This window comes from Aulonocara stuartgranti, assembly GCF_965226115.1.
Source record: "Aulonocara stuartgranti genome assembly, chromosome: 8".
In the NCBI taxonomy this organism is placed as follows: Eukaryota; Metazoa; Chordata; class Actinopteri; order Cichliformes; family Cichlidae; genus Aulonocara; species Aulonocara stuartgranti.
In genome coordinates this window covers 26,138,098-26,153,555 of record NC_138959.1, presented here as the reverse complement: position 1 = coordinate 26,153,555, position 15,458 = coordinate 26,138,098, and the positions used below count along the sequence as shown (strand labels likewise).

General features: G+C 42.0%; 1 protein-coding gene across 4 annotated transcripts in view; it reads left to right on the top strand.

Moving 5' to 3' along the window:
* Positions 1-16: 16 nt before the first annotated feature.
* Positions 17-15,458, top strand: part of LOC309712919 (myosin phosphatase Rho interacting protein) — a 54,629-nt gene continuing 39,187 nt past the window's right edge. For 2 of the 4 annotated variants that reach the window (XM_082544124.1, XM_082544125.1), the window contains exons 1-3: positions 28-1,069; positions 7,724-7,801; positions 7,988-8,053. In XM_082544124.1, coding sequence (XP_082400250.1) covers positions 947-1,069; positions 7,724-7,801; positions 7,988-8,053 — 267 coding nt within the window. In that variant the 5' untranslated portion in view covers positions 28-946. Of the gene's footprint in view, positions 1,070-7,723; positions 7,802-7,987; positions 8,054-15,458 lie in introns of all 4 variants that reach the window. The other 2 variants (XM_082544123.1, XM_082544126.1) reach the window with 2 other exon arrangements.

Genomic DNA, 15,458 nt, shown 5'->3' with positions numbered 1-15,458 from the left:
ACTGTCTTCTTTCGGTGGGTGGCGGCAGTGAGCAGTTATCGCGAGAGCACGTAGAATTCCAGGCGCTTGTGTGTATTTGCGCTCTCTCTTCTGTCTTCTCCCCCCTTGCTCCGTTGGGAAAGAAGAAAATAAACCCAGTGCTGCTAACCAGGCTAGTTATGGAACCAAGCCCTAAGTACTCGTTTTGGCATCTGTGACTGCCCAAGAGGTGCTCGCCCTGCATACTGTGTTCCCACCTGGGAGGAAAGCACATGAAGCTTTTTGATTTTTTTGATCGAGTCTTTTTCTTTAAAAAGTTGAATACGCCAGCAAGGGAAGGATTTCATTAGCTAGCCTATCTGTGTGCGAGCTAACTGGGCTAGCTTAGCAAGGAGCACTGGATGAACTTCGCATGGACTGAGTGCTGCGAACGGGATAGTAGCCTCCTGTCTGACTGTGAGCCGCCTTTTGGATTGAGTCTTTCATATGGGAGTGCGTTGTTACTTAAATGACACTGTTTTCCCGGAGCTCGAAGGCCATAACTGTGTACAAATGTTGCTTTTGCGGCTCACACCATCACGTTATTGATCTGGATACCCATTGGAAAGCTAACAGGATATTAGCCACCTTCTTGCCGCTACGCTTTGTGGTTGCAGGCCATGGACTGAAAGGCATTCATCACTGAAGGATGAGAAGGCTGGCTTGATGGCAGCTAATTATTTATTGGGAGGCAGCAATTGGATACAGCTAAAGCGATAAAAGAAGCTTTGAACGTCGTCCCAGAACTGTTAAACTCTTGGTTTGGTCTTTCTTTTTTTTAGCTTGACAATGCATCGGTGTGCTGGGGCTTTTTTCAAGTTAGGATAAGAAGAGACGCACAAGAAAACAGCGAGATTCCACCTTCTGCGTTTCCCCACGGAAATTATTCATTTTTTAAAATATTATAATTATTAAGAGGTGAAATATAATGTCTACCGCTAAAGAAAATCCCTGTAGGAAATTCCAAGCAAACTTCTTCAACAAAAGTAAATGTCAGAACTGCTTCAAACCCCGGGAGCTGCACCTACTGACAGACCAGGATTTGACCCAGGTAAGAAAAAAGATCAGAAGGCTTAATGATTTAAAAGCTTTTTCTGTCAAAGTGTTAAAATAACTAAAAAAAAATTTTTAAAAGAGAGATTTTACTGGTCGCTAATCAAGCTTTGAAGAATTGAGGTTGGCGGTGACAGGCTTGTTGCTATAAAGCTGTTATGTGTTATATTTAAACGACAAAAGGTTGGCACAGCCCTCTTGATGAGTCGAGCTGATTAACGATCACGTCAATAAAGAAACAGTTTTCTTGGCTTGTGATGCAACCAGTCTCCGAAAGACTTGCGAGACAGCATTGCAGTGTCTGCGTAGAGAAAGTCAAGGAGGTTTATTTTGGCTGAATCACAAGAACTCTTAGGATTTCTTTACTTCCTTAATATACAGACAGGTGAAAATCTAAAGGGGAAAAAAAGATTTTTTTTAACGGTCACCTATCCGAGGGGCGCCAGGAGTCACTGAATAGATTTTTATTGTCACTGTTACAAGAATAGTATGAGTATGAAAATGCTTCATTTGTGCTATCTCGAGTACATGTCTGAAATGAAAAAATTAGGGGAAAAAAGTGTTAGACAGCCATGACCTTTATTAAAAGACTAGTTGAAGGAATGTGTATTGGAAAAATTGTGTTTGACCAGAGACTTGGAGAATCGGTGCCTACACTGGGACTAACACCTCTTTTCCACGGTGGTTGTGAGCAGTAGTGTTGCTCAGTTATTTCAAAAACCATAATCACAATTATTTTGGTCAGTGATTGTACTTTTAACATTTACCGCCTTTGTGGTAAACATTAGTAAAGCATTTATTCAACTGCGATGACCTTAAACTTCAAGTACAGCCCAATTCAAATGAAAAGGAAGTAAGTTAAGAAAATAATTGGTGTATTTGCCAATTTAGCCAGTCTCACCAAGCCTTGGCTGCATGCCTCTTGAAAATCATAAAAGCCCCAAAAATGTAGTTCTGTCCTGATTACGCAGATTTATCATCTTTGGAAGTCGAAATCTCAGGTTAACCAAGCATTTGACCGATGGCTCAGCCTTAGTGAAGTGCAAGTTCTGCATTTGTCACGTTCCAGGACCAGGATGTGTTTGAGGACTGATTGTTAGGTTTAGTTAAAACAAGCTCTTAATTTTCACAAGAAGAGAATCATAGTGGACAGAAGTGAACAGAAGCATTTTACATTGATTTTTTTCTCTCTCTTCTCTTTGGGTCCACTGTGGTGAACCCACTACCTAGATTAACGTCCTGTGGAAACAATGATACAGTTCACACCACAGTGGAATAAAACTACAGAAATGCCAAAAAATCAACAACAACAAAAAACAACTCCTATTTTCACTTGTTGCTTGTACGATACTTAAACATTACAGCTTCACAGCCCCACATGGGTATCATTGAATGGGATTGTGAAGTGAGGCTGCATTCAGTTGAGATCATGTCATGAGCGAGTTTTTTCAGTCCCTCGCGCTCAGATCAGTTTAGTCTATGTTGTATCCTGTAATTGATCCCAGATGATGAGGCCCAGATGGGCCCGTGAACGTGGCTTAAGAGCTGTAACAGCAACGTCAGCATCTTCTGTGCGAGTGTGTGGGGGGCATGCACTTGTTTTCTTTTTTTTAAAAGAGTTTTTTGGATGTTAACTCCTACACCCCCAAGTCTGGATGGTTTGAGTAATGGTTACATCACTTCCTTTAATCTCCCTGTGACCTGGCCCGCACTCTCTCCCACAGGAACCAGAGAGTCTTACTTCTCTGGCATTCTAGAAATCAGTCTTTGCTCATCTCTGTTGTCCCAGTCGCCCATAAGCGACTGGGACAATGTCTCAGCTATTCAAACAGTTTACAGAGAGCTCAGTTGCATTAGTAAGGTTTGTGAGGATGCTTTCTGGACAGTCTTACAACCAGTTAGCCCTCCGCACCAGACACCAGGTCATTACTGGCCTAAAGCTGTGTTATGTAACACCATTTAATCAGTGTTAAACTTCTGAGTCTTGTTCAGCAGGTCCAAGATGAGGGTTAGGAGTTATAAAATTGTTCCCAGTGTTGAGACACTGATCCAGGCAGAGACTGAGGGGATGAACTCAACAACCCAGAGAAAAGGAGGCTCCACTAAAGCTGCGTGATGCTGTTAAAACACCGTGACCAGCTGATTTGGCTAAGTGAATTTCAGTCCTAAATTAAATAAAGTTATTCAGAGCTCAAAAGCAGCTGAAGATTGCAGATTCAGCTTTGAAACACGCAGCCCGCATTGAAAAGTTATGCAAAGAGATGAGAGCCGAATGTCTGAAGGATAGTGTCCAGTATAAACAATCACTCGGTTCAGCGCTGTTGGAATAAAAGGTGGGTTGGGGGAGGAGTTTGCCTCAAATTCTTTTGTTACAGTCGGCATGCACCAAAGGAGTTTGTGTGCCCCGACAAGGTCCCCGTCTTTTGTCACAGCATTCAATCTGTGACTTTGTGCTCGCAGACTGGAGCTGGCGGTCTCTTCCCATTGGAGAAAACTGATCGTGTTTTCAGGGAGAGTTGGTGGGAGGCAAGACAGTGATGGAGCATGCAGTCAGGCGAAGGTTTACACACACGTGGGAGACCCGGAGAAAGACGAGCTGGGATGTGTTGGGACTTGAGGAGTGGGAGCAGGAGTCACAGGGAGAGAAAGGAAGTGCGGGGTTGGGAAATAGAGTAGAGCTCCCCACCGGCAGCTGCTCAACATCCCACTATTTGAGCTTATGAGCCAGCCTATAGGTTTAACATGTACCAAATGTTCCAACGCAGTTACTGACTGCAGGCTGCACTACACACCCAACGGGCTAGAGATCATATCCACGGCTCTGTGCCTGTCAGTTCTGTTCCAGTCTTTTGTGTGGAGGATCACTGCTGTGATAGTGGGATGGCTTTCACATGGGTCCCCTGGTGTCGCACCCAGCTGCGTTTGTTTTTGTCACCAGCAAGCTGGGACAGTGAAAACAGCACCCCCGGCTAAATAAACGTACTTCTCAGAGTATCAGTTAGAACTACCACTCGATTCCTCTATCTGCATTTCAGTTGGAGGACACACTGCCTCAGTTCAAATTCAGCAAGATGCTTAGTGTTCTCTAAAGCTGCAGCAGCTTTTAGAGAACAGGATGTGCCGATCATTAGAGTATGATATGCATTTTGGTAGCTTCTGTTACTTGGCATTCCTCAAAACCAGCCGCTGCAAACATTTCTCGAAATTACGTCGGAGCAGACCACGAGATTTTCTGAGCGATGACTGACAAAGTCCAATTGTCCTGTATTGCAAAGGATGGCATGTGGAGGGTGTGTTTGCTTAATCTTGATTCTGTTCGACGAACTGGGAAAGTGGGGTACTTCCTGAATAACAGTTACTGTAAAATGACAGTTCCTGGGTCTTTTGGTGGATAAACCATGATTTCCACCTGTTTGTCAGGCCAGGCTTAAGTTGACCTGTGCCCGGTATCAGCACCAGGAAAAAGTTTTCATTTTTTAACAATGGTTACTGCTTTGTAAATTTTTACTTTTCCTCGTCTTTAAATTATGCTGTTGCTGTGTTAAGAATGAAGCAAAAATAATAATAAAATAAAGTGAATTGACTTTTTTCTTTTTGTTTTATTTAACTTGCTCCAGGCCATTGGACCAATGCAATATGTTGAGCCCTGAAAGTTACAAGCTTTAAGTAAATGTAAACTACTGTTAGCTGTTAGCTGTCTCAATAACCTAAAAAGGACGCTCAAATGGCAATGATATGTTTTCCTCTCATCCATTTTTTTTAATCCCTGTCGTCAGACTTTGTGGAGTTTGGAGTCTGTTTGTCTAGCTTTAGACTAAAATAAACGAACTAAAACTAGTTGGCAACCACCAATGCATCTCTCTTATGTTTTTTTAAATTTATTTTTCTCAACACCCTAATCAGAAAAAATCAGTACTGTGATATGCAGTCGAAGCCTTTTTGCTTTGTTAAAATATAACATGTATATATATATATGGTGTCTTCTGTGGGGAAGCAGTGCTCGAAGAAACATTTAGAGAGCTTTTTAACGATAACCCATGTACCTTTGTGCAACAGTGATGGTGAAGCCAACATTCTGTCATCTGTGTCAGTGATTGCTCATTTTGCATGTCAGTGAAACTCATCACACAACACTGTGCAGTCAGTGATATAATTATGTTTATGCTGCCAAGCGGTGGCACAATTATAGAAATGATTAAAGGTTTGTCCAGGAAGTACTTTTAGGTCCTGTTAGACAGCAGTTCTGAGCAGAGAACAGAATGAATAGTTGCACAGCAGGAAAAGATGTCAGCACCTCTGTTGTGTGTTAAAAGTAAGTGATCACAGAGACTAAAGCCTAAGTTAAGCTGGATTTACAGCTGCAGACGGCTACCACGTGGGTTTTATTCTGTAGGTGAGAGCTGGATTCCCTGTGTTGTCACCAGTCCAAAGATAAACTGAAGTTCCTATCCTCATGTAGTATCTGGACAACCACTGCAGTCTAAGGGGGTAGTGACAAGTACTCCATGGGAGGCATGCTTCGTGACCATAGCTGTGCCTTAAACCCTCAATGCACTGCTGCAAATGCAATGTTTACACTTTCCACATCCGTGTTGTTGCATGACAAGAATTTTGCGATCTCCTTGTGTACATGTCCGTATGTGCAAACAAATCAACGCTGGTCACGTGAATGAATAGAACCACATTAGGAGTGTCTAACTGTATGAAGATCTGAGCTCTTGACCCCAGATTTGACCTGTATCACACCTACCCATGCTAAATATCCTTTATACTGGGTTCAGCCCACCAAAACTCAACTAAGTGGCATGCCAAGGCAAGTTGAACGAGGCACGTATGGATTTATGGTAGGCATGCAGTGACATGGAGGAGAATTGGAATAACACACTAGCAGTTGGATGCATTTACTTTCCAGAAAAATCTTTTTAGGTTCGGTTCTTTTGAGGAGGTGGGAGAGTGAGTGCTTGTATGCGAGACGCTTGTTAATGAATAACGTGTAAAGCACAGAGACCGTGTGACACAGAGTTTATGCTTGTCATTGCTGCGCTTGAGCCAGCATTTATGATGTCACTTTTGGCCCGGAGTGTGGCGAACCAGAGATGGTCTTGATCTGCTCTTCAGCCAATCGATTGGTTGCAGGACGGAGGGGTGTAAGAGCCGCACCTTTTCTCTGGGTGAACTAAATCTGCTACAGTTCACGCTCCATGCCTTTTTAGTCAACATGAAAATAGTATTACACGTAGAAAGCTAATAGTTGCAGCATATTAAATCATTTAAATTTTTTGTACTGAAATCATAGTGGCAGACTCCGAGCCAACTAGAATGAACCAAATTCTTCTGATGATGAAATTCTGAGGACTGCAGCTAGTGGTGTCGTTGATAATAAGTTTAATGTTGTTCCACAACTTGTTGGTTGCACCCAATATACACAAGGAGGGATGGGTATCGTTTAGGTTTTATCCGATACCGGTGCCAAACCGGTACTTTTGAAACGGTGCCGGTGCTTAAACGGTGCTCAAACCGGTGCTTAAAGAATGGAGAACACAAAATTGGGCCAAAAACTCATGTTCAGCTGTTTTGTTTTGTTTTTTGGTAAAAAGATAACAATGTTAGTCTTTTCTGCAGCTATGGGGCATATATGGTATCATTCTTGGCTGGAAGCAGTGCTTAAACACTGGAAAAAACACAAACTTTGTCCAAAAACCTCTCATGTTTAATTGTTTTCCACTTTTTCTTTGGTCATTTTAGCCTTTTTGGCCAGGGTGAAGGGAGTATCTGCCATCAAACAAGAAGACAGCCGCATGTAGCTATGATGATGTTTGCTAGTTCACCTTACATGCATTAATGTAATAACGTGGTTAGCCTACTCAACGTAAATTACACACGAACAACATGAAGCTACTCACACAGAGAAGAACGGCTGCTGCTGCCATCATCATCCTTCATCATTTCTGCTACACCGGCAGGGCTAGGGGCCAGGACTCTCCTCTTCGGGTTTTTAGGGGATGTTGCAAACTCCGGGTCCGATAACAGGCACCACACCCGCAGTAGATGTGCACAGTGTGAGGTCTCGCAGCAAGCTATCAAATACGGCGCATTTCTCGGCTTTTAAAAAAAACGCTATGCGTCGCCAGGTGTTTCATCAGATTGTAGCTGATGCGAATTCCCAACCCTTATCCTTAGTTGGGCTTTACATACACGATACACAAATAATTTTTTTCAGTATTCAAATGCATAAAACGACAGGTGATAAAGCTGGCTTCACATCCAGCTTCATCTCAGTTTAGTTGTTGCTACTAGCAGACAAAAAACTGCGATCACATTTGGTGTTTATATGGAAGTTCTGTCCATCTTTTTCATTGAGGTACTTTTCAGTCAAACACGCCATCAGTCAGTTTGTCATATGAATCTCATCTACTGTGGTCACATGGGTTTAAAGAGGCACTGAAGCATGTCATCATATTGAGCTGATTACATTAAAAGACACGCAAAGCGGTTTTGTGTATAAAATGCAATGCATGAAGAGAGGCAACATCCAAAAAACCCCAAAAAACCTTCTCCTTCTCCTTCCCATCGCCTTTATTTCCCACTCTTCCAGTTTTAATGATTACCTTAATTGCTGTTTTGTTTTTTTTCTTCCTCTTTCTTTTTACAGGCCAAACCTATTTATGGTGGATGGCTGTGCTTGGCTCCTGAAGGAACTGACTTTGACAATCCTATGCAGAGATCTCGGGTAAGGGCATTTGTTGTAGTCCTGCATGTTGCTCTATAAAATGTTCGTACAATGTACTGTATGGACATTAATGCTTGCATATCTACTTCCAGTTACCAGAAATGCCCTGAAAGAGGAGTACTGAGTATGATGCCTCTAAGTCGATACAATTGAGGCTAGCCACTAATACCTAATTTCTTCTCACAGAAATGGCAACGGAGATTTTTTGTGCTGTACGAACATGGCTGTCTGCGCTTTGCCCTGGACGAATCGGTGAGTAAAGGATGTTTTTTTTCTGCATTCCGTTCTGTATGGGCGTGGAAGCCAGGCTGTGAAGGTGAAAATCAAAATTGTTTTAGATCTTAAAGTTCAGGGCATAGCAGGTGTCCATGTCTGCGTGTTGTAGTTGTACAGTTTAGGGGTAGTGCAATTTCTTGGTATGTGTGATTCCTACTTCAAAAGACACTGAAAAAGTCAGCTTGCTGTGACTGAGGCTTTGCTGCTGAATCAGTTTTCACTGAGTTTCACTCGACCCATCAGGGCTTTCACTAACACTGTCACTCTCTTTCTTTAGAGGAGCATTTCCTACAATAACTGTTGATCTTACTTGATTATACTCTTGTGTGATGTCTATACAGATGTTTTGGAAACTGCTCATTAAGGCTTTGCAATATGGTTAAAAACAACCCTCCTATATCAGTATACTTAAGAGACATGTGACATTTAACCTGATTATATGTCAGGACATAAAAAAGTTTATAAAGACCGACGTGAGCTATGTAGAAAGTGGTGCAGATGTGAAGGTGATGTGCTAGCTAGAAGATGACTTTGTTGGCATTTGTGGATGACACTGTCTCTGCTGCAACTGTGTGGGAAGCTGCGGCTGGCAACAGTGATTATGTTACTGAAATCAACCATAAACTGTCTAGACAGACCCGAGATTCAGTATAACAGTTATTCAGATGTTGTGCACAGTGTTTGATGCCACAGAAAATGAAAAACTGTGCTTCTCCTCTACTAAGCTACAAGACTGGCTAAAATAAAGGCACTTGAGCCAAATTTGGTATTGTGTTTGTCAGTTTACCTGGGTATTTGGCTGCACAGCGTAAAAGATTTTGGGGTATGCAACCTGACCGGGATAACAGTAAGGTGAAAAGTTGGCTTGAACAGGATGGAGAGTAAGAGTGGAGCTCACGTTGATGAGGAAACAGGTGGGGGGGAAGCAGCATAAAAGCACAGATGGTGGCTGTAGGGGAACGTTTTTAAAACTGTTTCCCCTCACCAAGCTAAAAAAAACAACTTTGTTTTTTACTTAGAAACTTGGAGGAATTATATATTATAATTGCACCACGAAGCAAAAAGCAACAGCAGTGCATACAACAAACATAAGCTACCCACAGACCAGCTGATTTTAACACAGCTGCAAAGGCAACTTGTTATTGGTTAGCAGTTGAGAAATGTTAAAGCGTGAAACATTTAAATGCAAGCAGAAAGAGTTCTAATCATTTACAGGAACAATGGAAAACTCTAAAAGATTCTTAAATCAATCAGTCAATATTTGTATGGATGGTTTTTCACTTCATCCAATAAATTGTGCTCAGTTTAGACCCCATGCTTGCTTGTGTGTGTATAATGACTCTGATGCATGTTGTGGATAAAGCATGCAGTTAGTAAGCACTTCATATGGTTTGTTGCTGCGTAGTCAAAAGTAATGCAGCTACTAAAATCATGTGATGTGGCTTAATGATTTCTGACTCCCACATTTCCAATTTTAGACGTTCTCCTAGGAAGTTTGCTTGCTTCGCTTGCTTCTACTGTGCAGCAGAAACATTTAGTGTTTTATTGTTTGTAGCGTGTTCTCAGTTCTGTCTGGGAATGTGGTCTTGATACTGAAGGTTGATTAAAAACACTTAGCAGTGCTGAAAATCTCAAACCGCATTAGAAACTTTCCTCACTAGTTCACAGAGGAGCGAATAGAACTGAATCATTTCATTGAAATAAGTAAAGGTGCATGTTTAATGTTGTGGAGACTTTGAGTTAAACATTTACTCTCTATAGCTTTTTTCCAAGCTATAGAGAGTAAAAGGCTGGGAAGTGTCTCCTGCCCGCTCTGAGCCTGCGCCTTGTGCTAGTGTAGCGCCAGGGGAATGCGACACGGGTGACCAAACCCATACCAGCCGATCAGGCTGGAGATTAGGCTGCTTGTGAGTAAACACTGGGGGCCGCACACTACCAACCAGCCTGCCGGAAACACAGAGAGTGACTTTCTCATGTATCCTGTAGAAATCATAGGTCACACGAGTGTTTACCTTTGCCTTTCATCTTTCTTTTTGTGAGTGAGCAGGACAGTGAGGGGGAGGGAGATGAGCTGACTTTACATCAGCACATGGTGAATCTCTTTTCTGTTGCCAGTGATGACAATGGGAGGAAATGTGGTGCTTGTGAGCGTGCGTGTGCACGTTTCCACTGTGTAATGTGTTTCCAGCGACACCCAGGCTGGTGTGCAGTTGTTTTCCTCTCATTGTAACAGGGATTCCAAAACTGTCTGCCTCATTGTCTTTTGGTCTTTTCATCTGCTCCACAAGGCAGGAAAAGTGGGTCAGGGAAGTGGCCGCTTTGTGCTCTAGACCCCTGAAGATAGGAACTCTCCAAGCCCTCGGAGCTTATGACAACCGTTACTGTTTTCAAACTCATCAGGCTCATGGTTGTTTACAGAGTAGCTCAAGCCACCAATGGAGGGTTGAAATGATGTGATTGAGGTTGACATTTATTCCTGTTTCTCTGACTTTCTCTGGCCTTGTTGTATCAGAGATTTAGATGAGCCACTCCTACTCGCTCTTTGTCTTTAACTGTTTTGATGGCATTCTCTACACTTTTATTGTCGCATGAAGGGAAAACGACACATTTGGAACCTTATTTTATAGCTTTGCTATCAAGATGCTTCAGAAGGGTTCAGTGTTTGTTTCTTTTTACTGACTAAGACTAAAACAATAGTTTTGATTATAATTATGGTTCACACTCATTCAGTCAGGTGGAGATGCTGTGTAAGGTTTTACATTTTGTAAAACTATTGACCAATAATTTGCACTGTGTAGTCACAGGGTACTATATGGCATTCTCGACTATAAATAATACTTTCTAAACTGTAGACCACTTGTTGCATTTGAGCAGCAGAATGCAGAATGCTAACCCTTCCTCTTCTTTATTCCTCCTTGTTGCTGCTTCTCTGCTAAACAGACAAGACAGATTTTTGACACACACACTTGCAAAGCCAAGCCAAATGTATTTATAAAGCACTTCAAACAGCAGCCACTAGCCAAAGTGCTGAACATGTGCGTAAAGACTATAGAATACAGCGCTGTCTCTCTCCATCACTGTAGAGCTCAGCAGTATGACTAGAAAAAAATCCTTGGAATTGCCACAGTTCCTCCAATGTCTGAAACAAGCTGTTTAGTTGGGAAGGACAAGTAAACATTTGGAGTGACTGGAAACCTGACTAAAATCCTACCACACGCCGGTAAAATTTTAAAAAAAGAACAAAAAACAAGACCACGCAGAGTGAAACTCGCCCCAAAGGGCAAAGGATAGACTAACCTTTCATGTTTTGTTTTTAGTACAATATGATGACATCCTGTTATGCTGTCGTTATGCTGTCATTATGATGTCGTAGAGCGTAAAGTGTGCTCTCCGTGCCCTTTCGTATGATATATTACTCAATATGGTTTCTTGAAATTTTTTCAAGGTGAACTTTGGGCGCTGACAATGAAGGTCAAGGTCAAATACTAAGCCAACCTAGGTATTCATGTCCTCCCAGGCCTAGTATATTATCTCTTAAGGTTCTGCTGATTTTTCACGTTCGGCGTGACCTTGACCCACTGTTCACACTGATAAAATCAGGACTAGCTCTTATTGGTATCTACCGTCACACAAAATATGAAAATGATATCTAGAAAACTGCGGACACTAGACTGCTAGCAAACAGAATCGATTACACACTCCTTCCCTTCAAGGGCAGAATAATAATAACTAATGTTAATTAATATTTTAGACAAGAATTAGTAACAAAATATATAGTTTTTTTTAATGTTCTGGCTATTTTAATATTCAGAAATCATGCTCTGCTCGACTGTTTAGTTCCTCTTGCTTTACAGACACCCACATATAAGCAAGCTTTGTTCTGATTGGCTTCTCCACACAAACAACAGGTAACACAGGCAGGTTTCTGTGCTCACTGCCAGAACTGCGTGTTGGAGACGGCCACTAAGAGTATCCCCTTTCACTGAAATCTCAGGGATTAAAAGGATTAATTGGACTTAACTCTTTGGCTGCGTTTAATATGAGCATCTGCCACTGGAACAGTGTATATACTGTACATAAGATAAAGGAAGAGGGAAAATGATGGGTTTCCTTGAATCCCAAGATCGTTTAACTTGGAGCAATGACGTCGTCTGATATTTTTCGCCATCTAGGCAGCGGTCTATCTGAAGCAGTACACCCTTAATGCTGAACTATTTTCTCCATGAAAAGAGGGAAAGATGCTTTTCTGTCTAATGCAGCATTCCTCCTTTAATGCCCTTATTTGGTGAACTGCAGTGTACTTGCAGCTCCGGGACCATACAGAGAAAGAGAAAAGGAGCACTAGCCCCTAAAAAAAAAAAAAAAAAAAAAGGGAAAAAAACCCACAGAGGAAACGTCAGATATGCCCCAGACCCAGACATTCCTCACACACAGCCTGCCACAGTAAGCACCCTGCTCCGCTGATGCTGGCCCATCATAATGCTTCCCATACTTGAACGTCACTCTTAAACAAGTAAATGAATGGAAAGGGAGACATTTTTCATGAAGATCTAACACAGAGTGGGACCACCCTGAAAGCTTTTAGGTTAAAAGGTCAATGACCATGAGAACACGCTGAAGAAGAGGTCAGGAGGTGACCGCTTTAATCCAGAGCTGCTTCTGTTTTACATCATGTTTTAGAAAGGGAAACTGGGATTTCTGTCACCAGTGCTGCTAGAATAACCCACTCTAGCACATCTCAATCAGTTCATGGTTGTTTTAACATTTAGGCTTCTCTGTGTTAAAGGTTTTGATGATGGGGAACTGTATCGAGGAACAAGCAGCACATAAAACAGCAGTCTCTCTCCAGAGCCTGCTGTGGCGGATTTGCCTTTGGCTCTGCCTGTAAAAAGCCTCCTGGAGGATTTATCATTTATGGAGTGGGTGTACTCCACTCAATTCTACAGCTGGCCCACTTATTTTTTCATGCCGTTTTAACAGTTTTCTGGAAAGTTTACTGTTGGGCTGGGGCTGTAACATAAAATGTTTTTTTTTAAATACAGATTTTACCTAAAAGTCCATTTTCTTAGCATGAAGCATTTTAATTGTCAGTCTCGTGTGGGTTGTATTGTTTGAGTGCCGTTTTCTCTGTGTTGTTGTTTCTTGTGTCGTGTCAGCCAGAGATCTCGAGAGGACTGTATGAGAAAGTCGTTTCTTTTAATAATACCCCATAGCCAAGCTAAAATTAGTCACCACATGGAAGACGGACACAATTGGAGGATATGGAATTGGCCTGGTTTTGTAAAAATCAAACCCAGGACAATTCATTTGTTTTTGAATAGTAGCCTTGGCAGATACATCTCCTTTGTTTTGGTGCCAGTAGCCGAGGGCAGTTTCTAAGCAACAAGTTGCCTTTATGCTGTCAGCATCAGCTGGACTGCAGTAGTTCATGCTCCACCTAGCAGCAACAAAATACAGTAAAGCCACCTTCGGGCACAGTGAACAGCGAAATCAATCTTACTTACTGGATCAAACACCAGTAAATATATTACAAGAAATCCAGTTTTAACAAGTTTGCTTTTCCTAAAAGTCCACATGCTGAACACATTAAAAATAGTAAGGCTGCTGAGGACTTTGTTCAATAAAATATTTTACAGTCAGTATTTGCATAGGAAAACAGTAAGGCCACTGTATTTCAGAATTTTCAAGGGATTTTCTAGCAGGCAGGAAAACCTTCAGGAGTCATCGTCTAATTTTGAGCCTCTTAAGGAGGACATGAAGCACTAAACATCTATCCATCCATTCGCTTCTGCTTATCCTTTTCATGGTCGCAGGGGGTGCTGGAGCCTACCCCAGCTGTCAAAGGGCGAGAGGCGGGGTACACCCTGGACAGATCGCCAGTCTGTCGCAGGGCTAACACAAAGGCTAATTTACATCATCATCAACTCTGTCTGTGAAGCTGGATTTAAGAAATAAGTGCTTAATGTTAAAGTTTCAAAAGCATGTTTAGTGCCATCTGCTGTCAGTACTGAACTGATGTTGTCATGTGGTTTAGTTGGTTGCAGCAAATAGACATTAGCTTATGTTAGCTAACCAGTGAAAGAATTGATAACTCAGAGGAAAATAAGGAGACTATAACTAAAAATCAGTTTAAATGGATCACTTTTGTGCTGCCCCAGGCTGCAGCAATGAGTTTTATGTTAAAGCTGAGGATATACTGTCCACTTTCACTGTCTCTTTAGACGTAAGTGGCTCTACGGATTTTGGCTAGCTGCACTCAAACGGGAAAATCCAGCTGTTATCTGTAATGTTCGGGTTTGTAAAGCACTTTATGAATGAGATCTGTATAGAGGAGACCCTGTTTGAGTCACCAGACCGACAAGCTGGAGTTCACACTCCAGCTTTACCTCACCAGGCCGGGTGTAGCGAGTCGTGCAATCAGCCAGCAAAGCAGATCTTCGCATGATGCGAAATATTCTCTTTTTTCCCAACACAACACAAAGTTCCCTGCATAACAGGTTACTACATGCGTATCACACCAACAAATCACTAACTTCTAATATGAAGTACTCCGTCGCACCCATCAAACATTTTTTTCCTGCAGACATGCTGCTGATGATTCCTAGTCATGCTTCGGCAAGAAGCGTAGTTATGTTTGCGGTGTGGTGCACTTACGTATGTAGTAAACAGTTTGGATGTGTTTGGGCAAAGAGAGATGATTTCATTGCATAAAATAGCGCTGATTGAGGCTGGATCCAACAGAGGGTAAAATCCAGGAGTTTTCCATGCTAAACTCCCAAATTTTATAACATTAAAATATAGCAGAAATGCAGGCTGCTAGAGCTGATCAGAGTCTGCTAGGCCTCAGCTACTAGGTTGTGGCCTAGTTACTATTGGGTGTGTGGGTGGAGCATTTTTTTTATGTTTCATTCCTTCATTCAGATCATTAAAATCAGGTGTTTGAATCACTTTAATGGCCACAGGTGTATAGGACGAGTATGAAACTCAGTGACCTGGCAGTATAAAGGCCATAAATGTCAATAATTGCATGCTGAATGAGTAAAAATGTTCAAACTGAGCAACATTACATTTATGTGTTTCGTGTGTTGTGCTGCACCAGAAAGACCGTGTTCTTTTTGGTGCAGACCCATAAGTCTCCACCCATTAAAGGGACAATATTTCTGTTCCTCAGCCTTAAAGCAGAGATAAAACATTCATTCTTAAAACTATCCGTGTACCTGCTCTCATTTGCTGTTTGGTTGTTGTTGAAATGGTTTTGTGAGCTTTAATCTGAGAATCTGGCGTTTCTGGGTCTTTCTGTGCAGAGTTTGCATGTTCTTTCCGTGTTTGCGTGGGTTCCCCGGGTACTTCGGCTTCCTCCCACAGTCCAAAGGCATGCAGT